This window comes from Corvus kubaryi, unplaced genomic scaffold, assembly GCF_017639235.1.
Source record: "Corvus kubaryi isolate FWS band 111438036 unplaced genomic scaffold, C.kubaryi_AGA036_p1.0 125, whole genome shotgun sequence".
NCBI classification, from domain to species: Eukaryota; Metazoa; Chordata; class Aves; order Passeriformes; family Corvidae; genus Corvus; species Corvus kubaryi.
In genome coordinates, this window is record NW_024580660.1 from 1,456,806 (window position 1) to 1,482,985 (window position 26,180).

At 40.1% G+C, this 26,180-nt stretch overlaps 1 protein-coding gene across 3 annotated transcripts in view; it reads right to left on the bottom strand.

The window, feature by feature from the left end:
- NAV2 (neuron navigator 2) overlaps window positions 1–23,455 on the bottom strand; it is a 366,859-nt gene extending 343,404 nt beyond the window's left edge. For 2 of the 3 annotated variants that reach the window (XM_042021488.1, XM_042021482.1), the window contains exon 1: window positions 22,856–23,454. In XM_042021488.1, the coding sequence (XP_041877422.1) occupies window positions 22,856–22,930 (75 nt within the window). In that variant the 5' untranslated portion in view covers window positions 22,931–23,454. Of the gene's footprint in view, window positions 1–22,855 lie in introns of all 3 variants that reach the window. The other variant, XM_042021454.1, reaches the window with a different exon arrangement.
- Window positions 23,456–26,180: the final 2,725 nt, after the last annotated feature.

Consider the following 26,180-nt stretch of genomic DNA (forward strand, 5'->3'; position numbering starts at 1 on the left):
TTGAGCTATTAGTCCCTATAAAAATGTTGCAAAAAAGCCATCTTGAGAAATCACTTTGAAATAGTGATTTTAAAGGGCATTTAACGGATGCCAAATAACAAATTCAAAGCTCTGCTTCTTGCAAGATGTTTTTCCTACCAAGACTCTAGTATTTCTCCTCAGAGATGGTGTCCCCTTCTCATTACACAGCACAGAAATCCACCATAAGAGCCCACTTCCACCTACAGCAAGACCTCAGAGCAGGACTGAGCTTCATCTTAAGCAGTGCCAGGGCTTAAAAATGACAGGTCTGTTGTTGCAACCTTTGCTACTGAAACCAAGAGGTTTCTGTGTCCTCCGGAGGAGCACATTGAGTTATCCAAGCTGGCAGCAGAACACAAAAGAGGAGTCGAAACAGTTGCTCCAACAAAGCTGCTCAGGTCGGGCTTTTCCTTCACTGCAGGGGCAGCGTGGAGAGGAGGGATTGCACGCAACAGGGAAGGAAAGGTCAGGGACAGAGAGCTCTGAGATAAACTGGCTTCAGGCTCCCTTCCCTTGAAAAGGGAGAAGTCACCTACAAGCACCCCTGGGAAGATAGAGGGGGCTGGTATTTAAAAGCATTTATATCCTTGTTAATTATAATTATTTATTATACACATATATAAACAAATCAGGGCTCATGAACCAAAGAAACTGGTCTAACCTCCACCTCCACGTAACCTCAGATATAATTAGTCCCATGGGAGTTTCCTAGCTCTTTATCAATTTCTTCCCTCAGAAGGGCAAGGTGCTGTTCATTTTAAAACAGTGTATAACCAGGATATTTCAAACACCAGGCACAAAACCAAAACCAACACCTTTAAGTGCTCTGAAAGTGCTAAGCATTATTTTCTAAAATAAATAAACTCCTAAAGGAGGAAAGAAAAAAAACAAAAAACAAATTCTTGTTGAAAATAATAGGAAGACCCACACACTTTCCACCAAATCAGTAAGCACTGAGACAGCAATAAGAGAAAGGAAATTGAGAGTAATTTCTTGCACAGGATTTGGCTGTTTTGCTTGACCCACAGGAAGCAGGGAAATGCTATTTATGATACCAACAGGAAAGAAGAGAATAATTTTTGGAGCCAGGTAGTATTGCTATTTTCACTTCTATTAATATAATGGACATACATTTGAGACATTTAATGATACAATGAATCCCACAAAAGGAGGCAGCCTACTGCTCCCAGCAGTAGTGCTTCCCTAGAGCTTGTGCCAAGCTGTTAAGAGAGCAACAAATTCAAGTGCTTTATAAATATTTCTGCAGGACTGTAAATACCCAGTTCAGTGGGGAATACCTGTGTACACACAGGAAATACCAAAGCTAATGCAACACAAATAGGAGAAAAAAAACCCCTGTGTTACCCAGAACTGCTCTGTCTCAAATGCTCTCTCAGGTGTCCATTATGCATCTACTCTGCACAACTAGGTGTTAGATACAGGTAAGCATTAACTTAATTCAGAGTATCCCCAATCCAGAGTCCAGCTTCTGACCACATATCCTCAACAAATCGGCACCAGCCTCAAAACACTTGAGGTTTTTCGATGTTGAGATGTTCTAGGATTCCTCCTTGGTCAGCTGCCAGTCAAGAACTGGGGGCCAGGACTATGGTAAAGGCCAAGGGGAAATACCAGCATTTGGAGAACCTGCAACCATTCATTTGCCTGCCTCATCACAGCCCAGACAGAAATGAAAAGCATGACATGGCTTTAAGGAATGTGTTTCCCAAAATAATGCTAATTTACACTGACTAAAAAGTATGTGCCTTAAGATTATTCGGGAATGATGGGGGCAGAGGGTGGGGGTAGAAAAGACTGGGAGAAGCTGTTCTGTGGTGAGAAAGGGGCCCCTTCATTCAGATTTTTGCAACACCAACACCACAGCCCCTTGTCCATCATCTCACAGCAGTGGCTACCCAGCCCTCCACATCAGTATCAGCAGCTACAGGATCACAGAATGGTTAGAGCTGGAAAGGACCTTAAAGGTCATTCAGTTCCAACCCTCAGCCATGGGCAGGGAAGATGACCATGCATCTCTGTCCTGAGGTAAACATGCACAAGATACTTAAATATTTTAGATACTCAAGCAGCATTCATAATCTCACATCATGCTGCCTTTTAACTCCCAAAAAATACACCTTCCACTGGCTGCCAGCAGAAACAATGATGTAGGGTTTTCTTGGAACTGATACTACTGACAGGCAGGATCACCTAAGGATGGAACTGCTCAGGTATGAGGTGACCAACACTGGCACAGCACAGGACATGATGCCACCTCCCTCTTCAGGTGTATTACCACTCCACAACAGAAATACAAGTCAAACATGGAGACCACAGCTTAAAACTGCAAGCATGACAGGGTCAAACTCCATGAAAAGAAAGCCAAGGACAGTGACCTGGTGTGTGCCAGAATGGAAAACCTCAACTCCCAGGGTCCTGTTGCAAACACAAGCAAAGCATCAGTCAGGAACACAACAGAATGCAGCAGGACTATGTATTTCCAGTATTATAGCCCTTGTTTCCAGTTTCTTCTTACCTTAATCTTTAGCTCCAAAACCACAAATTATTTACAGTCCTTCCCTGACGCCTATAGTGTTGTTAACATTTTTATTCACAAGCTATTGCTAACATCTTCCAACTTATGTTCTCCTTAATCAGTCATTCTGCATTTCAGATGTAACTCACTACATGGAAATAGCTGTTCCAAGTGATAAAATTTTATCTATTTGTGTTTACACAAAGGACTATTCATTTCACATTCAGGATCTAACATACAGATAAGCTTTACTGAAGAGGCATAACTGGGAAAGCTCACTAAATAAAGGACCTCGGGATGCCTGTGCTGGTTTTCTCTGGAGTAGAGTTAATTTTCTTCATAGTAGCTGATATGGAGGTATGGTTTGGATTTGTGCTGGAAACAGTGCTGATAGCACAGGGGTGTTTGAGTAGCTGATGAGCAGTGCTTGCACAGAGTCAAGTTCTTTCTGCTCCTCGTGCCACTGCACCAGGAAAGTAAGCTGGGGGTACACAAAAAATTGGGAAGGGACACAGGTGAGACAGCTGATCCCAGCTGACCCAAGGGACCGTATGGTGTCATGCTCATCATACTAAGCTAGGGGGGCACATTTGGAGTGATGCCAGACAGAAGCGCAATTTTTCTTAAATAAGCATGAAAAGACAAAACTAGAGCACTTACCCTACTTTAAATCATTATTGTGCAGAGAGGAATGCTAAAGGTTTCCCAAATTTATCATTCAGCCCATACTGGAAAGAATATTAAGCACACAAAAAATGCACCAGCCTAGTTCTGACTTGGATTTTCACTCACAGAAAAAACACTGTAGATAAAACTTGGATCTTTCCATTACCTACAAGGTTAATCCCTGTTCCACAACCCCATTTATAGGGTTACCTATCTGAAAAGTAGCAGTTTCATCTAAAAAGAGACATCCAGGGAGGAACTGGTTTCTTATTTTCCCCTGAAAACAGGAAATTCTTCGCAGAAGGGGCAAGACAAAGTGTTAGTCCTTGCTGGGGGCTGAAGTACGTGCAGAGCTACTACAGGTACCATAAGTAAGGAACACTGCAAACACATACACCTAAAACTTGGGAATCAAATAAATGACTCATGCACACCAACAAAAAAATAAATCAGAACAGCCTCTTGACCTCCCCTGAAATACCAGGCAGACCCAGTGAGTCAATATTACAAACAACAAGCTTCACAAGAAAATGTGTGCCAGAACAAGTCACCCACACAGTGACTTGCCATTTTCTTCCAGGTTTCCCCATCTTTTCAAATGGGCATCTACATAATTTGTTCTATTTACACGAAGAGCAAACACATACCCCATTAGCAAAACTATCAATGACATCATTAGTTTGTTTCTACAGCCCATAATTATGTGTACCACAGACCACAGGCTAACACCAAAAGCGGGAGACCATGGATTCCAGCCTTTATGCTTTTGGTACCACAAGCAAGAAAAATACTAGGAAAAAGAACCACCCAGCAAACCCTGACCAACCTCAACACAAAAAAACCCAAGACAGTATCAGCAGAAAGAGACATGCAACTGCCTGAAAATTGGAAAAAAGTTACTGAAATAATATTCTTTACTTTGAACCTCCTATAGTAAGAAAGACCTACTCTAAGACACTTCTCCACCTCAGTCACTTTAAGTACACTTACACGAATAAACTTAATTTGATTAGTCATTTATGACCACCATAATAAGACTTATTTTAACCTTTTAAACTTTGGGTTTACTCTTCATCACCCAGAACACGTCTGAGCTTAATCTGAAGTGAGTATTAACCCTAAGCCTCCAATTACACTGTCAGACTTTCAGCAAACACTAATACAACTGGTGCTATAGAATAAGGGGCTAATTTTGCACAGAAGGAAGTTCCAAAAACGCAAAAACTCTTGGGAAGCCACAACCCAGACACCCCACTGTAGTCTCTAAATTGTGAGTACAAGTCAACAAGAGGTCATTGCACACCATGACCACTGTGATTCTTCACAAAGGTGGGCTCTACTTCACATATGCTTTTAGAACCAATCCTTACATATTAAACAAAATTAATGGAAACTTAAAGCCTCATGAAACCATCTGCACAGAGGAAACATGGAGAACTATCATTAAGGATCCAAGAGTTTCCTAAATTTTGGCCAGGAGTGGGAGCAATTTGAGCATTTTTCTATTTTTAAGATATAGCACTTGTCACTTCATTGTATTTGTGGCCTACATGACTGTATATGACTGTCTTCCCTCAAAGAAAAGATTTTCAAGTACAAATTTAAATGGCAAAAGTGTTATTTTCATTGCAACCATAACGAATGAAATAAGTAGGTACTTAATGACAGAGCAACTGTCCAAACCTTCTAGTGACACTGGAATGAGGAAGCAACAAGCTACAGTTTGTTGGGGTTTTTTTTTTAAAGCTCATTATTTCTTCCAGTATTTCCAACAGCTGGTAAAAGTAATCATTTGGCAAGGTCTGTCAAGGGATAAAAAAAATAAAAGTGTATTTGCTATGGTAGATTACATACTTTAAACCAAAATGAAAGGCTGGAACATACAAATATTTATGAAAGAACAAGGGGTTTCAGACTTCCAAATTGTGCAATAAATATGCATGCACACACGTTAGTTCAGATAAACACATCCCTTTCATTTTATGCTCCACTATTTAACTCCTTTCACAGATCCATCTTCACAACCTTAGAGATTCACTGAAGTGCTGCAGACACGCAACACAGTTCTACGTAATACCAGAATAATAATAATAGTAATATTAATCAGTAAACCACACATCACCCACCACCCTGAAGATCTCAGGAACAAACATGGTGGTGCTCTACACTTACATGAGAAAGCCCTGGCATCCACATCACACATACCACCCACTGAGGCTGTTAGGCTCCCATGTCCATGTGGATCAGGACAGCTTTCAAGACTTGCTGGTATTGTTTGAAATGCTTTATAAAGTCATGTGTGAAAATTCAGCTTTTTTTTTTCCCCTGGAAAGCCACCATTTAAATTTCATCTGGGATATTGATTTGCACAGACGTAACAATTTCTGGTGCACAGAGATCACACACCTCTTTGTGGTAAGGGGGAAAGGATGACCCAAGATTGACCAGAAGTCATTAACCACTTCAGAAGATACACACACACAGAGGAGGAATTACTGGAACCCCTGGATGAGCTTGGCATCCAACTGCAATAGCACACACAGACAACATGGGATAAGTGGAGCTGTGTCTCATTAGCCTCGTTGACAGAGACACAGTTTAAAAACAACACCAAGCCTGGTAAGCAGCTGCTTGGCAAGACAGTGTTTAGACAGCCAATTTACTTTGAGTTCCAGCCCAAAAGATGCAGCCCCGTTTCTACTGATGTTTGCTGCTGAGCTTTTCTTTTTTTCTGCTCTACTGCAAATTTATCCAAACTTTCAAAAACCAAAATCTTAGGCTTCTACTTGTAACTAAATGAATATCACTAGACAGTTTGCAACAACTCATCCTCCAGTGAAAGGCTACAAGTAAGATGTTTTCCTGTTCTTAGAAGACCATTAAAACAAAATCCTTCTTCAGCAACATCCTTATCACACCAGTCGAGGAAAACACATCATTCCTAATGACACAGTGACGCTCCCAGTCTTATCCCATCAGATCAGATGAGCATTAAGAAGTTTGACTGACTTGGATGCACCACTGAACAAAATCTACCAGGCTTAAATGAAAAGATACAGAAAGAGGAGTGTTAATTAAGTTCTCCCTCTGGTTCATTCCTTGCCATTACACAGCTATGGAATTACAGATATCAGCTCATCCATGGAATTCAGAGGTACCTAAAAAACCTTATTTCAGACTACTTATATACTCAAACCTTGCAGCAATGGTTACACTGGGAACCTGAGTGGCAACAACCACAGATTAAGTACTTCTAGATACTGTCCTGTATCTTTCCATACATCACCCTTGTATTTTCAATGCTACTTAGCAAAATACTCATAATGATTCAAAGGTCTAGAATGAGGATCCAATAAAACCAAAATACAATTAAGAAAGAAACTGAAGGGTAAAGGTTCTAGTCTAACCTCAAAATATCCAGTATTTGCTTGAAGCAGTGCAACAGATAGGCCAGAAACTACTTTTTCTGGTTTCTCCTAGTAGCCCACAACTACTGGACCTGTGCCTACACCAGACCTCACCACTAAACAACAGAGGTGCAAGGACTGCATGTTAAAGCAGGAGAGAAGAGCCACAAGAATCTGATGGGGAACCTGCTGACAGTACACAATCAAAACATGCACTGATTGACCAAAATTTTAGGCCAACTTTCAAAATTCATGTTCAAGGACAAGTCATACAAGTTGTTCTTGCCTAAGACAGGTATTTCAGCTACCAACCACACAGGTTAAGCAAGAAGGAAACACTTTTTTATCTACCAGCTTTTATATTACTCGCTCACTGGTGTGTATTTTAAATCAACTCATATTACTAAAATGGATTCCTTTATGTGGTGAAATAATATGAACAATAACACACAAGTTTCTCTGCTAGAATAGCTGCCTCTAGTGCAGCCATTAAAGTGCTCAAATTGGCAATAGACACGGTGCTCATTTTCCAGTGGCATCACACCCACGCCTTGAATTCACTGAGAAAATAAAACGTATTTCTTTAAGAAAAAAAACCCTGTCAGAATCAATATCACAAGTTAGCAATTCCCTATCCAATAGGGAATCTTTTCAACCGAGTATGAGGATTTCAGACTAAGCCATTAACTTGCAAAGGCTCAGAACAGAGAGCTTCCCAGTCTCACATTCAAAGCAATGTGACCATCATGCAATTTGTAAATGCAGTGCAATAGGCCAGTTCTGCTTTCCAAACCACTGCCAGACTTGTTCCCATGCACAACAATACTCATCTCCAAGCATTTTAATGAAAAATCAACTATTTCTGATGGAAAAGATATGCACTGTTTTGTGGCTGATATTCATAGGACTTCTCATGTTACTCTGCGCTTCACTCCTTGCCTCTAAGCCATTAATTGCAAATGACTCTGCTGCTGGGGAAAGAGCATCTTTGGAAATGCAAGACTGGAAAGCCCTACACTTCTTCCATGGAAAGTATTTTTCTATTTGCATAGTAGCAGGTCTCCAGCAAGCATGACCACTGGGCATCACCTTTCTCAGGACTCTCTGGATGTATTTTAGGATCTTACCCTGGGTCTAAAATGGCCAGGATACTTCAAGGGCAAGTTTAAAAAGAACAAAGAGCAAAATAAAGCCCCTTATGCAAGGGCTCAAATGAGAAAATCCATTTTTCATCAGAGCATATTAGCATAATCACAAGACCTTACTTTTGTTAGACGAAAATTCTTCTGTTGATCACAGAGGGAAATTCACAGCAGAATCGGAAGAGTCTAACTCAGACTTAGGAATTCTGAGTACCCCGGGAAATAACACAGGCCTTAATATCACCACTGCCTGTCTCCAGAAAAATGCAAATTAGGTTGTAAAAAAGACTACAAACCCCTTCCCTCCTCCAAAAACCAACAAACCCACAATTTCTCAGCTTTTTTCTGTCTCTTTCACTAGCTTACTGTGCTCTGTTGCTGAGGCTTGGACAGACCACTGGGGTCATGGAGTATAAACATAGCCAAACTGTCAGCCAAAAATTGGAAAGATTATAGCTAAAAACCACAGTAGAATATATGCTGAAACACAGTGAGCCATCACAAAGCTGTTCCATGCCAAGCTTCTTGGTTCTCCATTTGCATTGCTTCCGAGGAGAAGGAAGAAACTGAGGCAATTATTGTTACAAAAAGGTAACCTTTATTGGTACAGAAAGGTCCATCTTTATGGAAAGAAAGATCCAGGCAAAACCACCACCTTTTATTTCTGGTTTCAGTTTGGTGTGTGCCTTTCCACAAAGAAACAATGGAGTCCCTATCCCAGAGTTCTCACCGCGTATTTATACGTCAAGATGAAGTCCTGCAAAGACGCAAACTTTCCACAATTTAACACAGCTTTTCATTCTCCTTGTGTGTATACCTTTGAAATACAGGTCAGAGCCAAACAGTAAATGCAAAGGCTTTTTTGTGAGAGCACTGTATTGTTTCTCTGCAGTTATTGTATATCTGCAAAACTAACTTGTTCCAACTGTGTTTTTCCTTCATGGAGCACAAGATTTGCTACTCAACAACCATCCCATTCCAAGGCTGCAGAGAGAAAGGAGTAAATTTATATCAGTCTTCCATTGTATGAGGGTTTCCACAGTGGTGCGAATTTTGTTTAAATTCATTTTCAAAAATAATTTCTTCTGCTCCTGTAGCTCTGTGTGAGCTTGCATCCCAGCACACAGCAACTCTAAAACAAACTTCTAGAATACATCACCTTTAGTACAATATTCATAGAAAGCTCAAAATACTTTAGAGGAAGGAACAAATGAAAGGCTTTTACATAGTCACAATCCTGAATTCACTGAACTTGCATCCCTCCCATCATCATCTCATTGTTCAGCTTACAGAAGTATTCCTGCATCTTCTCTGTCGGCCTCTGCTTTATCCAGAGCTTTTCTGGATAAAAATCTCCTCTGTTTCTGAGGGAACAGATATCCCCCTCCTGCCTAACCACTTACATCACCAAGGGAATCATCCCCTTGATTGCCCTAACAGTACATTAGCAGTTAAATATATATATATATATATTCTACCACTTAGGCTTGCGTGCCTGAAAGAGCAGATGATGCCCACTCAAGCAGCTTTTCTACACTCAGATCCCCCATCAATTTCAATGCAAATTCCCCACAGAGAATGACTACAAAGACTGGGCTCCTGCAAATATTTATAGCATAATTCAACACAGTTAATGAAGTAACCATGACACAAACCAGAGAGAATACCAGTTTACTATGTCAGTCCTTAGCCACATAAACAGAAATTAATATGTACACATAGATATCATCTAAATCATGAAACAACTACAGGTTCTGCATTGCTAGATAGTGCAGCTGTAACAACACAAAAAAACCCCTTGAATCCTGAAAGGTAAAGATGTTTAACAGACAAACAAACAGCAGAAAAGCTAAATTTCACTCTAAGGGAAAAAAAAAAGGTGTGGAAAATCAGCATAGGTGACCTAATTTATGGTTCAGTGTTTCTTGAGTAGATACAGTAATATGCAAACTACTTCCATACTAGCAAAAAGGGGGGAAAAAAGTGCTTCAGGTTAAATGTCATCAACTAAAAAAAATACAGCAATTGAAGGATGTGTATTTACATGAAAGGTATCCAAGTATGACAATAGTACCCATCTCTTAATTTCCAATCATCAGTTTTACACTTTTTACACATTGCCTGAGAGGTAAATTCCTAGTATTGAGTGCTTATCAGTGCACACACTGGCAATTTCAAGCAGATCTGCTCAGGAGAAACAAGATTTCTGAGCTGCAGTCATCTCATTTTTACAAACATCTGCTATCTTTAATGCTTTAGGATTTAACATTCAAAAGAGTATATGCAGCATCTAGTGATTTAAAAGATTTTCTTCCTCACAGTAAAACCCTTTAAAAATACGCTTCTGTGTTCATATGCTCCTATTTCAGTTGTATTAGGGAAACTGATAGAAATTAACCTAAAACCTAATATTCTACTCCCATAACTACATAAAAATCATACTTCAATCTACTACTCCTACCCTTGCTTTTCCAAAAAAATAATACTTGAATTATATACAATGTGTGAAGTCAATGATATTAACTCCCTAATTAGATATTCTTTTCCCATTACCCAAAAAATTGGTATTAGATGCAATGGAAGTGTGCACAACACGTTATTAATCACTGTCAACAATGTGAAAGGTTGCAAAGATAACTACTCATCGTTATAGAATCTGGGCACGTGGCCAAAAAGAAAAAAAAACACACACATGGATATTAAGTTATCATCAGAGGTTATGAATAGTTTTTGGCTTCCGAAGTTCAACACTCAAACATCTGACATGCTGCCTGGATCTCCCTCACAAAGGCCTTGATTTCAGAAGGGTTTAACTGCACGATGCTCACTGTGAACATGCAGTGCATTGCCACATATGGTGACTGACAACGTGCTTGGACTGTAGACACACAAGAAGCTAAGATATTGGAGCCTAAGACTCAATTTGGAACCATTTGCTGAAGTGCACAGTCACATCTTCCTCTCAGGCATTAAGGAAGAAACGAACCTATTAAACACTCACCATGTCGTTTTATGATATCTTTGACGTTATCTGCGAAGGAGACAACACTACATTACAAATAAAAACAAACAGTCTTTATCCAGCCATTAAACACAAATCAAGACTGAATGCTTTCATTATTTAGAGGCTGTAAAAAAATTCTAAACTGAAATCCACTTTCTAGTTTAATAGGAATGGATATAGCAATGGAAAATAACTCATAACATAAAAAGCACTCTAGATTACTAATCTTAATTGGCAACAAAAGATTATCATTGAAGTTCATCATAGCAATTGACTTGCAATAGAACAATTTTGGCATACTATTCTCTTTCAGAAGAAAATTAGTCATTCCAAACTCCCAGATGAATTTGGTCATGATAACTGGACACCCCTTAAGTTGGCTAAAAACACGTGCAAGCTTTAAGGAAACATAATTAGATCCTGTTGTATCCTCCGAGGACCACACTAACAGGCTTTACATTGCCTCTCTTCAAAAGGCCCATGCCCAGCTGGGGCAGCAGCTACAACACACTCTGGGGCACTCTTTGCAGTGTGAGGTTGTTAACAGTACATGTGGAGGTTCATCAGGGATTGGGGGGTTGCCTTCCTGACCCCAGGAACAGATGCAACTGAGGGACTATGGGGTAAATGAAGCACACCTACAGCACTGACTGTGGGGCACCAGCACTTGCCAGGGTTGAGACAGAACAGACTCTGTCCTCCTCTCACCATTCCCTAGCTTAGACTCCCCCCATGCCAGACAAGATTCACAAGAAAAATAAGAAAAACCACTCTTCTCTGTCCTGAATATTTGAAGTACACCTGCTGAGAGGGCTTACTGGACAAGTTGCAATCAGAACCACTACTGTAACCCAAAGAAGCAGGACATGAAAGACCTTTATACTATGCTCTCATCCAAAATCATGAAATCTATTAAATAAATTACTCGTTTATTTGGAAGACACCTAGCAAGATAAACCAATTAGCATGTATAATTTGTTTATACACACACCTCTTGAGACATTCAAAACATCTTGGAACAATCTTAATCCTAAATCATTCTGCACTTGATAGTGACCAGTTTTTACTGCAGAGGAAGTGTTACTAGTCATGATCCATCCTCTTATGGCAGAGGAGGTGACAGTGAGGAGAAGACAGCAGTTGCTGCTTCATCATCTTCAAAGGCATGTACAACTGATGTAGATTAGACAAAGTTCTTCAGCTGTCCCTGCTCTCCAAGAGCACAGGGCAGCACCAGAGGGGGATCACCTCCACTTCCACACCTCTGGCTCTGCAGGACACTTCTCTCAGCCCAGCCACTCTTTTCAGAACACACCAAAACCCTGTATAGACAGGAACTGTCTGCACCTCAATGCACACATGAAAAGCATGTTATGGAACAGTAAAAAAAAAAAAAAGCTACTATGGAACAGTCATTTACAGACTGTAGAGTATTGTGCTTTTGTTGTGGTTTCTAAGGGGTATTTTTTTTTGTTTGGGTTTTTTGTAGTTGTTTAGAAACAAGGACACTTCAATTTTTAAGCGATTTCCTCATATAAGGTGAATGCTTGCATCATACTTGCTTTCATGTTGCCTGTGTTCTTGTCTGCAAAACTAGAGCAAGTATTTCTCATCATTTATCAAGATTATCCATTTCTAATGTCCATTTTACTTACAGCAACAAAAACCCCAAATAAAAAACAAAACCAACACTGCAAGAACAAGCCAGTTCTCCTCCAGCTTCCCATCCTCCATCACTCTTCTGTTCCCCCCAATCCTGAGCTCAGCCAAAGATCTTGGAGCTACACTGCCTAAAAGCCACACAGGGCCAGGCTGACAGCTGGATTCATCTGAAAATGATGCTCACCTCCAAAAGAAAAAAAAAAACAAAAAAACAACCAAACCCCCTCCCCCCCCCCCCACCCACTTCTAAAAGAAAAAAAAATTAGCTTAATCCAAGAGGCATCCAATACTGGGATCTGTGTGTCTCAGATATTCCCATCTGTGTAGGGCAGCACTGAAGGGGTCACCCAAACAAGTCAGCCCTTGAAATGGGAAGCTGCACCAGCAGGACAGTGGCAGACAGATCAGTCCAACCCATGTAACACACTCAGATTGTGAAGGGCTCTTTTGTCTGAACTTTTAGTAAAGCTCCAGAGATGCTTCTTGCTGTTGGAACATACCCAGGTTGGGCCAATTACCACCACGCAGCTGCAGCACTTCCCAACTCAGATCCAGCCATAACAACACAGAGAACGAGGGAGGGAGGATTTCCTTTCACACCTCAGCACTTCACACACTCCCCTGAACCACAGAGCTCCGTCTTTCCTGCTATTATTTACAACTGACAACTGGAGAATAACATTCTCCTCTATGAAGAGATATGCTTATACACAAGGAAAACTCCCAAAAGCTGCAAGCTGAAAATATATTACCTACAGATAAAGACAGGTGAACACAGAAGACTGAAAACAAAACATTGTGTTTATGCCATTATTGATTACAATGTATGTTACAAAATCTGGATTTTCCGCTAATGCAGTACATATCTTCTGTCTCATTGGGATTCCATCAAAGCACTAAACACACTGACTTCACGCTCAGCCACTGTAAATACAGTGCATGATATCAGACCACCCATGAATTCCAGGCTCTTAGGAAAGCAATCATCTGCCTATCTATCTAGAAAGGCCCTTGCCTGTACATGCTTCCATCTATTTTGGCATTTCAGTGTGCTGTACTGCACTCCAGGTTACTACGTAGCTTACACAAGGTGAAAAATCTCCCCCACACTAACCTTTCATCCTCTGCCAGCTAGTCTATTATGCCATGTCATCTGAGTTTTAAAAGGATGCACCCATGTATTCATTTTCCCCACCTGATAAATATTTATGAATATTTTATTCCAGTCCTAACACATACACACTATAACTAATCTTCCTTTTATTTAGCCAAGTATCTTAAAGGAAAAGGAGTTTGAAGACAGGCTATTCCTATTGCCAAGCCTGAGCTCCAGAAATCAGCATATTAATCAAAATAATGCCAGTTTGGAAAGCAAATTAAAGAGACAACAACAGCAACAAACCAGCACATAAGATTAATATGAGTTTCAAATCAATGGAGTGAAGCATTTAAAACCTGTGAAAATTACATGTTTGAAATAAAGATCTCTTCTGGTGTTTCTTGGTGGTTTTCTCATTCAAGGGATGTGAGCTATTAGCCTAAATAACAATAAAGCACAAACATTATGCAATTAAGAGATAGCTGATGCACCTGTCATTCACTTCTCGTATCTTATGTTGATTTTGATCAAGGCTGATATGGGAAGGGCACACCTTCAATAACTGATTTAGCACCATCTAGTTTTTGTTTGACTGCTTTAACATTCATGTTATGAACCAATGGAACAATAATAGAACAACTGAGGTCCAGTTCATGCCCTGATCACAAAAAAATTTAACTACAATCCAACTTTCCTTACCCTACGCCTTGCAATTCTGCAATCTCTCCAGTTTCTAACCACTATCATTCCTACTGTGTTCACAGGATTTACTTAAAAATTTTGAATATCACAGGACTAAATTGACGACATTTTAAAAATTCATTACCTTGTTTGACATGATACAGCAAACATCAATGAAGAAAACAAGGCATCTGAATTAAGAAACTTCAGAGAGAGACAGTGAAATAACACAGGCAATTCCATCTGCCTTGTTACATTTTTGGAGTAGTCATATCGGATGTATGTTGTTTATCCAAAACAAATCCTCCAAGTTACTGAGGATCTGATAGTCACTGCTGTCATCACAGCAAAGAACTGAAAGACTTTAGAAAATAAACTGCAAACTAAATGCTTGCAGCACGTAGAGTTCTCATCTTCCACCTATAAGTGAGGTTTTTCATAACAAGCCTACCTTGTCTCTATCGATTTCTCAACTGTTACCAGATCTCAGAAGCTACTCTCTTGCCCCTCAGCTCCCTTGAATACAACTCCATTTTAGTGCAGAATACTTGAAAAATAGCTATGCAAGCCTGAGTACATATTTATTACCATCAATGTGCGATAGCCTCAAGAGACATCCACGCATCATAATCTGTTAGCAAGAAAAGGAATCACAGTCTTCAATACCATGCTATTTTTTCCCTAATGCTGCAAGGACAAGCTAATTTGTAAGCCAGATCATTTCTTTCTAAAGGATGAATGACAGTCTTCTGTAAGGAAGAGGTTTTTATAATTCTACCACAAAAAGGGCAAGATATTTTTTCCCTCTACACAAAAACTGATCTCCATCCTCTCACTGACTTTTACTTCCATGGGAATGTTGCAGGAGTCTCTCGAAGTCTCCCAAAAATGGGTCTGGTTCCCATCAGACACTGCAGCAGACTCCTGAGAAGCTAGAGAAAGGCTGAGGTCTCTACACTGTCTCCATCTCCCCATAACACTGTACACAGAGACCATGGGCCACGGTCACATCCTTCCTCTAGGTTACATTGCATTGCCAGATAAAGAGCAGAAACAGAGAGTGAACTGACTGGCAAAAGGGTTTGTGCAAGAAAAGGGAAGAAACTCAGATGTATTGGCCCTTCCAGTCTTCCTCTGCAAAGGGAAATCACAACTTGATCTAGAAGACAATAGCAAGGTACTGCATTACAAAGGGAATTCACCTGGGAGAATAAATTCACTTAGTCCAGCAGTCTCCTACAAGTTACCTTAGAGCTAGACCAATGTGACCTTGAACAATTTTAGAAGAAAATAGCCGTTTTCATCTGTAACACACCTATTTTACTGCCAGGTTCTGTTACATTTTAAGTATTCCTCTTAGCAACCCTTTGAAAATAACACATGAACATGAATGCATACACAGACATATGATGCTTTTAAAGGAGGAGTACCTAAGAAATACACATTTGTCACACTCACCAAGAATTCCTTCATCTGCACTGCAACAGGAAATATGCTTAAAGTCATCTGTTGAACTGGATCTTAACAGAGAAACCTAATTTCTTTGTTAAAGAATATACTAGAGCTTTGCTGCTACTGGAAGATGTCACTAATATTTGTTTCCTAAAGTTATGAATTGCTGCAGTGTGCAAGCATAAATAAATCTATATCACATCTGTCAAACTAGACTATAATCAACCAGAAAAACCCCTAACACTGAATGCCTAAAAATAAATACTGACAAATGCAGGCCTGTCTCTCCCTAATGCCTCCTTTTCTGGAAGACCCTTGAGTTTGGAAGACTCCAAGCTTTGTAATACACTCTAAAATTAGTAAAGAAGTCTGAATTACCACAGAGACTATTTCCTGTACACTCCTTCCTCCTTTTCCTCATTCCCTTTCCTACCACTCCCTTCACCAGGAATATCACAATAGATAACTGACCTCAGGGATATCAAATTTGCTTCCAGGCACAGACACAGCGAGAGGCAATGTCTGACTGTCCAATTTGAATTTCCCAGCTATTTAGGTTTTGAAGTATTTTATACCATGGCCCACACATTATTCTAAGTGACAATTACTTCAAAGCCAGAGGGTAGCCATTTGCATAATAATGAACATTTTTCTAAGGAGGTGTGCAGGAAACTACACGCTAATGAGTTAGAATGTGCATTATCTGAAAGTCACACTTGCTTTATAAAAATGAGCAAACACACAACCTCTAGTGTTTACCTTCTTGTACCGTTTATGTAACACACAGAGACACCTGTCCTATTAAATGCACAGGACATAGAACTTACTCTTGCAACACTGACTCACCTGACACTCAGTAATTTCCATTGGACTTTTCCCATGTGTAAGGGCTGTGGGAGTGGGGAAGCAGTGCATCAGGGGAAATGCATCCTATGGCACAGAAAACAGGGGTTTGCTATGTCTTAAACACAGAAAAAATGAGGGAAATACAGCAACTTCTGCTAAACCACTGTAAAAGAAGGGCATGAGAGATGAAATGCATTTCACAGCTGCAGAAGCATTCCCGAAAACACTGTGGCATAAGGGGTAAGTTTTTTTACAATCTAACTAGTAACAGAAGAATTTTTTTACTAGGTAGAGAGCTCTCCTTAGCATCCTACAACCCTCTTTAATATCAGAAGTTAACTTTATTTTGAAAAAGTGTTCTTATACTCCAAAGAACACACCCTACACTACATAGCACTTACCTGTATTTACTGCTTGAGCTTTTTGGTTTCATTACTTTTGAAATTAGATTGATGAAGCCATTAGGATCTTAGCTATCATATATATATAAATATAAATCCTCATTTATACCACAGGATGTGGAAAACTGGAGTAAGAGGCTCAATAATGCACTGAGCCACAGCTACAGCATCACGTCCAGCTTTCACTCTTTAACCCACACTCACAAGGGCCCCAGACAAGGGACCCCAAAGCCAACTGAAGGAGACAGAATATATAATCCACCCCAGACTGGAGATTTTCCACAGAATCAAGATGCCTGGCTAAATTTTGAAATATCCCAGCTAACTTATGACCATTAATAGTCATAGTCATCCAAGATAAGAACAATAATCATATGTAATGCCTTAGGGTTTTAAAGCCTGTTGTCAGCAGCAGCAGCTGGAAGAAGGGCTGGATTTCTTCCCTACACACAAGGCAAGCAGCTGATGCATCATATTGCTGGGTTTCTGTCCAGCTCTGAAAGATCAGCTATTGATCAGTGCCACTGGCAGTACAGCACACCAGACACTGTTGTAGGATTTGAATGAGCAGATCACACCAGTGTAGTCTTAATCTACCATCAGAGGAGAGGGGGGGAAAAGCCAGTTTAAAACCACGTGCTGTGTAGATACACACAAATGCAAGCAAGGAAGTCCTTCCAGACACAAGCAGAGTCAGAGGTGCCATAGAATGTCCTCATCAGCACCGATCCTCACTCCTTTAAGACTGGAAATAATCAACTCTTCCATATTATTCAAGACAATTTCAGCAAACAGAAATAATTTCTGCCTGATTTTGTACAGTTCCATTTACAACGGCATCTGCACTTACCTGATGTGTAAACTGTCTACCATGCAAGCATTTTCAGAGGCATGCATGCCAGGATTTTGGAAAAAGCCCTCAAGAATAATTTGGGCAAGCCTAAGACCTCAAGGAATCACACACAAGCTTTTTTCATTGTACAGTAACACAGAGATGGGGAAAGGACAGGGCAAAGAGACGAAAGACTGACAGAATTACATGAGCCAGTTCTAGCTGAGACTTTGCCACAGAGTCCTCAGGCACACAAGGTTCACCACTTGCAGTCGAACCTTTGATTGGCTGACATCACCACAGATCCTTTGCATCGCATCCTAAACTTACACAAGCTGGAAAAGAATCACCCTTGAATCTTAAGAAGTTTGCAAAATTCCTTTAACTAGACAAAGATTACAAGAGACATCAGCTGAGTAAGCAAGATCCTCTGTTTACACTATATAAACATTTTTGACAATATGGGAAATTTCTTTAAGACCAGGGTCTGTCTGGGAGAGGGCTGGCAATATCAAATCACACTCCTATAACTCTCTCATTAAAACCCTTGCAGAAAGAACTTTTAGAGAAAATAGAAGAACAAAATACCTTGTAGCAACCATTAAGGTGAAAACCTGCATCACAAAAACAAACACAACTACATGTTTCTTTGAGCCAATTTCTCAGTGAAGAGTGGTTTAAAATAGTTACAGACAACACACCCACAAAAAGAGTTTCAAAAGCACCTTAAGAGCAGGAAATTTATGACTTTACGCAGAGCCAAGCCCTGGACAGATCACCAAGGTACATCCATGTAATTAAAATCTCCCAAATCTGATTCTGTGATTATAAGGTTTAAAGTAAATTTATTAACAACCTTAATTACTGCAATAAAAACATAAAATCCAGTCAGGAACTAAAATTTTACAGAGATTGTTATGTTTATAGAGGGGTTTACATATCTGCAAAACAAAGGAGAAGCTGACATCTTCTCAGTTCTCCTGCTCAGTGAATTTTTATTGCATGTGTATTTCCATAAAAACCCAGTTAGTTAAATTATCAAAACACCACAACACAGCTTGCTGTAATTTCATAAGCTAAGTCTTGCTGCAATTTTTAAGTGGTTATACTTGAGTGCTTCCACACTGGCTCAGCAGCACAGTACCCAACTGCATTAATGTCTCAGCACAAAATTCTGCTAATAAACACGGTACTCAGCCACCATTACCCTGCTTTAAACAACACAAGTCCTCAGTATAAGCAGGTCAATACATGTGAGACTACTTATGCTCTTTAAACTGACTTTGATATAAAGGTATCAGCAGAGCATCCTCAAGCAAATGGGAACTGTATCAATAATAAGCCAGGAAAAGCACAAACCCAGGAGAAAGCTAAAGCATATGGCTTCAGTCACGGGTATCACAACGACTGCTCCAACAAAAACAAGAGAGAAAGACGCCCCATGAAAACAGTGTTAGCCTGCTTGTAACACTGTAAAACTGCAGCTCGCACATTCTTCATTCAAAATAAAAATAATAAAAGAAAAAAAAAAAAGAGCTGAGGATGTTTACTCTAAAGTAGCAAAAGGAGAAAAAAAAATACTGGAAGACCACCATCAGTCTGGCTTTAAAAGGTCCAGTACCAAACACACTCTGCCTCTGTGGCAGCATGAGCAGGTAGCTTGAACTGATACTTCAAAGTCCAGGACGAAAACTTTTCTGCAGTCAAAACCAAAAATGTCCACAAACCCATGCACAAAAACAATCAACCACCACAACATCACAAGCCTGTGAGGTCTACTATTACCATGCTACTTTCTGTGCTGCTGACAACACAGTCCTTCCTAAAACCTACCAGCCCAGGACACCAGGTAAGTGCAAATAAATCTCTAACAAAAAATTAAAATCTCAAGTTTAGCGGAGACAACTGTTTAGTTAGACAGTTAGTTAGAGCACATCTAAGCATAAAATACACATTTACAGAGATCCTTCCAAAGTCTGAATGCATTTCACAGTTACATTTTACTCATCATTCAGTCAAAGAGGGTTCAGCCAGGCAGAGCAGAAGACACTTCTGTCACTACTGCACATACACATTTCTTTAGGATGTCCCACTAACTTAGAGCTATGGACCTGAATGGAAAGTCAAGAAGAAGAGGGAACGAAGGATGGAAACCGACTGAAGAAATATTTCTTCTCACTCATCAGCAGAAAATGCATTTAATCAGAACACAGGGCAGCACTAAATTTTTCATGACAAAGGACATGAAAATGTACCTAACTATATTATTTTAGCAGCATTTTTTACTTCAAGTCTCTTCTTCAAGGAAAAAAAAAAAGTAAATATCTGAATTCACTGCTCAAGAGTGACCATCCATTTTATATCAAAACAATACTCTACACACAAACTTCATGGACAAAAAGTCTATAGCATCACCTATATTACTCTTGTATTTGAAGACTCTGTTGCCAAGGTCATATCCTGGCATAAAGCCTGCTCACTATTCACATCAGTATTCATGTTGGTAATCCTGCTACCTTCAGATGGTCAGCTTACACGGTTATTAAACCTGATCAAATTCTTCACTTGTACATTACCAGTTACATGGAATTTGGCAATGTAATTCCCACTAGAGCCAACTTAAGACATGTAGATAGCTGTATTGCTATCCCAAAGATTAATATGAGTCCTCTTAAACTCAGCCTGGGAAGCTGTGATGAGTGAAAAGAACCTGCTTCAGCTGATCTCAGCAAAGTCAGAGGCAGTCCAGTTTTGAGTTCTTGAAAATCAGCCAACACATAAAGAGCAAAACCCCATCCCTCTAAAAACCAAGCACAAATACTAAATCTTGTCTTACTTTAATCAATATACCTACTAAGTTGATAACCAGAAATACACTTGAAAAAAAAAACAAAACAGAAAACTAAGCTTTAGTTCTACACCACAAATGCAAACATAGCATTCTGTACTTTACTTGGAAAAGACAAGCCAGATCCATCATCTTGGGGTGTATGTACACAGACTGATTTCTTACTGCTTCAGAAACACTAAACAATGGTTGACTTTATGTCCATAATACATGGTGATAAAAAGGAGAATGCACTCACCTGATTAAAAATTAGCTTGATCTTATTTCTTCCAGCATAAGCCTCACTTCCAATAACAAAGTCTCTATTGAAGAATAATTTTAACAGCCTTTGATCACATATCCACTTTTCCCTATCAGAAATCTAAGAATTTTAAGCTTAGGAACACTAAAGTTTACATTACTATTCAACTCCATAATAACAACAACTGAATTGCATCAACATTATTATTATTCCAAACTCATTTTTCCCAGTAAGCGTAAGTCTAAGCAAAACTCTCATGAGTAACCTTTCCCTGAAAAATTCTATAGGAAATGAAATGTAATACTCTATTAAGACTTGTTTTGCAAACAGAAGCGAGAGAGATCACCCAAGCATGCGGAGTCATTAAAATGGATCTTACATATATCATTATAAATTTAATAATCTCCATGACGGCTAGAGTTCAAGTTAAAATGAATGTCAGCAAAGCATGACCAATTGATGTTATCCCAGCTGCCACTGAGCCTCACTTGGGGTTATATTATATATTCAGAGGCCCCATGCTACATGTGCACCAAACACCCAGAGCCAGGAGCAGATGGGAGATGTAGGCTCCCATACCTATCAGCAAGGAGAGACAGACATAATTGCATATTAATTTCAGTGCATCAAAACAATTACAGCATACTTTGGTGTCACAGGTCGCAAATGTTTTTGCCATCACACCCCACATGCAGTATAATGCTGTACACTTAAGAACCCCCCCCCCCCCCCCCCCCCCGGGGAAGGGTTCTAGCAGCCTCCAGAAATTAAGTCAATAGAAGGATTTTGTTTCAACCCATATTGATTTACTTCAGTCCCAAAATGCTTCCTTGAAAAATGCAGAAGGAAGACCTTGGCAACTTGTCAGTTAATAGATCATGCTTGGTGCAATTAAAATACATTCAGGAGTTTTATTTTGTTCCCCAAATAAATGTTCCCGAACTGCTATTTCTCTCCAAGCAAACAGCTGCATTTTATCCAATTTCTGAAAGTTTTCCAGGCTGCTTAGATTTCTAATGGGGTGACAGAGAAACCACTTTTATTCTTCAGCAGACCTGATGAAACTGTGACACTAACCTCCCTCTCCCTGAAATTAGACAGTGCTGTTGAACAGCAAAATAATAGCTGATGGTCAGGTTTTTTTCCAACTCACTTTTCAACTGAAAAAAAAAAAATCACACAAGGAAAAGGAGCTCTCCACACAGAGCTCAACACAGCGTTTTCTACCCCCCACCAACTCTGCATGGAGGACAACATCAATGATTTATACAGCAGAAACATGTCAAAGTTTTAGTTTGCTTGACTGGTGCCAACAAAACAACTTTGGAGTCCCAGCTGTTCACAAGCTACAGTTTTGTCTGAGACAAGGACTTCACTTAGGTCAATTTAGTGCACCCCTTTAAGAGGGGATAACACAACACCACCTTGACACACAGAGCTTCCACAAAAACACTTGAGCAAAATAAGGGCCAACAGCTGACATTACGCACGTTCCACTGTACATTTTGATTCAAGCCAAACTTATATCTGGCAACTACAGCAAAATGCAAACAGTACCACCAGGACAATGAGGGCACTGGCAAATGTACAACATTCTCAGCAAATTAAAACACCAAACACCAAGAAAGCATTTTTCTAACCACTCCACTAACAATATCTACAGAGAAAAAAAGGTAAACTTACAATAAATCAATAATCTGACCAGACTCACTAAGAGTCAGTATACTGCATTTGCACTGTATGTCTCCCCATCAACAAACAGCCAGAATTCTAGAGATTTTTCCCTTCTTTCACTCTCATCACAATTTCCCCTTCCCTCAGCTCTTTGCCCCATACATTGGAAGAAGCCTGGAGACAAAGACAAACATTTTCTAAAACATATAATCAGGAGATCTACAGCTGGCTGAGCATAGCAAGCAGCAAGTGCAAGTGATAAAAGCATTATGTGGAGCTCTTCTGCCACTTGCATCTCCTTCAGTAATTTAAGCAGAAAGTGTTCCCACCTTTTGTCACTTACCCTTTTTTGATCTTCCAGTCCATGTGTCACAGTCTTTCTTTTCTGATGTTGGCTGGATTCAGAGCCAGGTTCCATTTCCCTGCTACAAAGACTCTTCCAGCCTCCTTAAGCTTTCTCTAAAAATCCATAGTATAAACAAAAAAAAAAAAATCTAAAAATAATTTTTAAAAAAGGCAAGATAATTCCTTCAAACCTCGTCCATGTCTTTTATCATCCTTCTAAATTCCTGTTTGCCATCACTGCTCATTATCTTAACAAGCAGCCATTCTGTGAGCCTCTATATCCTATAGTAGCTCAGATGAAGGTTTCCATGTACGTGCCTTACAGAAGGATGACAGAGCTGAATCCAAACCCAGTAGTTTGTGCCACATTATTGCTCCATCAGCAGCCTTTTCAGTGCATTCCTGGCACAGATAATTTATATGTCAATAAAGGTGTAAATGTGCATTTAATCCACTGTGTTGATATTATCAGCATCCCTCTCATGGGCCACCTTCCTCCCATAAATCAATGTAAACACTTCGCAGTGATAATTGCCTTTTGCAAATCTAGCAGGTGTTAATTACGTAAAATCATCCATGCACACTTGTCATCTTCTTCTATGTATTCAAACAAGTACCTAGAAGGGGGTGAAAAAAAGCAGTTTTTACCAGCTTGAAAGAAAACATAGCTACTGATGTTCTTTGCCCACCACCAGGAGCCGCAAGTCAGAACCGATACAATAATTACATGTTTTGAACACACTACACTCCTCATCCAAGCTTCTCAAAATGCTTTGATGCCTATTTAGAGTGTTAGCTTGCCTTTGGGGCTTCTCACATAAAACTGGCCCAGAATGACAATATTGTACATCAGAGCTGAACCTACTGCAACAACACCGACTGAAGCCTGCAAGGATCAACTCAAAACTCAGCTTTCCAGGGTGTGAGTCCCACATCTAAAGCCAAACCCAATATTCTTCTGGGGTCTCTTACCCAGGGATCTCTCTCCACAGCCTGTAAAGTTACTGTGTGCCACCTCCCAAAATCCTGAGCATGATAATACGTGAACAAACAGGTTCTATTATTACTTGGTAAAGAAAGCAAAATCACAGCTTAGCAGGTCAACCAGCTTAAAATGCTGTTCTTTTTGTACTGAGAAGCACAAGTTTACTACAAGAGACAAAGAGTCTCCTGAGTTAATTTGTAAGGTAGGATCAATATCAGCAGGCTTCAATATGCAGGCACCAGGAAAAACAGATTTACTACACTGAACTGTATACTGAAGAGGCTAAATATTAAATCAATTTTAGCCACTTTAGCTGAGCATGGTGTAACAGCACATATTTAGCTGCATGTTGTTACAAGCCTGGTAAGCACCAAAAAAAATCCAAACCTGTGTCCTATGTAACAAAGGAATTAATAAAAAAAGAGCATCAGACACCCTCCCACCACTGAAGGATAAACAGCATAAAAAATACATTTCTCATAACACAGTGGAAATGCTTGTTCTGCATGCTGAGGTCCCTTGTTATGCCAGGGCAAAAATCTTGACAAGACAACAGGTAGAAATACTGCTTTTGCCTATCACTTCAAACGCTCTCTCACTGCTCCTCACCATGAAGCAGTAGGTCATTAAACCAGTTCTGTTTCTTCTAAAGAGCACAGGAACGAATACAGCTGATTGCAGCAGTGCTGCTATGCTTTGCCATTTGAAAGTAATCTAAAAACACATCTAACCCATTTTACAGAGAAACAGGAGGTTTCCAATTTTATTTTGAACCAGAATCTCCTCCTGATCCTCAAACCTTCCAATAGCCAAGGAAATGAGACAGGTACCTTGAGGCAATATAAGGCCTCTGACCTTAGCAACAAATATCACAAGCAAAAAAAAACCCCAAATTTTATAAATATCTTTAAGTCCCACCGAGGAAAACTTTTTCCCTCCAGTGATTCCACTGTGATGTGACACATGAGACTGCATCAGTCACATTGTGTAATGCCATGCTGGAATAGCATGACATAACCAGTGCAACTAAGGACAACATGAAAGGTCCCCTGAACTAGAAAAAAAGAAAGACGACGAAGAAAAAGTGCAGTCTCTGGAAGTTCCTGTGCATTCAATGTTCCAGCTTTAACCATCATGGAAACAGACTCTCTGGGGAAGCACGTGAGGATCTATTTGTATGTAGTACTTAGTATATGCCTGCAACCTAAGACTATGTGTTATAGGTATTCAGTGTCACTGTCCAAGTTAGCTACATTAAGCCTCATATACTAAAAAAAAAATATTAATGAGAGGAAAAAAAAATGTATCCTGAAGCTTAAAGAACCATTTTGAGGCAGCCACAAACCATTTTTGAATATCTAGACTGAATTTTATTCTTACTATCTCCAGCAAAATGAAGTCTCACTTTTTATCTCTGTGCATATCTGACTGTGGAGATGGATTTATTAACAAATTTAATCTAACAACAATTAATTGGCATTAAATACAAAACAAAAACTTCAAGAAGAAAACAAAGGTAGGCTTTGCTGGGGAAATCACCACATAGCCAGAGACACTGAAACCAACAAAAAACCCAGGTGACCCAAAATCAGTGTTACCCCATTCTCCCACCACAGCAACATCCAAAGCCCCCAGTCAGGCTCCAGACCCAGCTGGGCTATGACTGAAAATCCTCCATGAATGAACAGCTCTAAGAGCTCAGAGCCTACACCTGACCATGGTTTAAACACATTAACAGTCTCAATGAACCACAGGAGAATTAATATTCTTAAATTTAAACCATAAGGGCTCCACCTGGATATGTTCTACCAGGGTCCATCTTCAAGACACAGTCCCAAAAAGGTCCCCACCTGCACAGAATGTCGCTCAGAAACACCTCGCTGCATACCCAGATCCCCAAGGACGCCGCCTGGCCGCCAGTCTTTCATTAAAAGTAACGCAAATTAACACAACTTTTGGGGGTTTTCTCATTAAAATATAAGCAATCTCGCAACATCAGGAATTTTTCATTCCCGCAACTGCCCGTGTTTCGGAACAAGCAGGCAAGCAAGCAAATCCACGAGTTCATTTTTTCACACGCGGAACAGAAGCTCGGCAGCCCGTGAGTTCCGCGGCTCTGCGAGGTGCCAGACAAAACCCCGCGTGGGCTGCCGGGCTGGGCGGGCGCCCCTCTGCCCTGCACACAAGGAGAGATAAAATAATAATAATACAAATCATCACAGAGGGCAGCAGCAGGACCCGCCCGGTGGCCAGCCCCGCCCGCGCCCAGCCCGCCAGCCCGCGCCGAGGGGCGACCCCGGCCCCGAGCCCGCGCTGCCCTCACCGCCGAGCCCCGCAC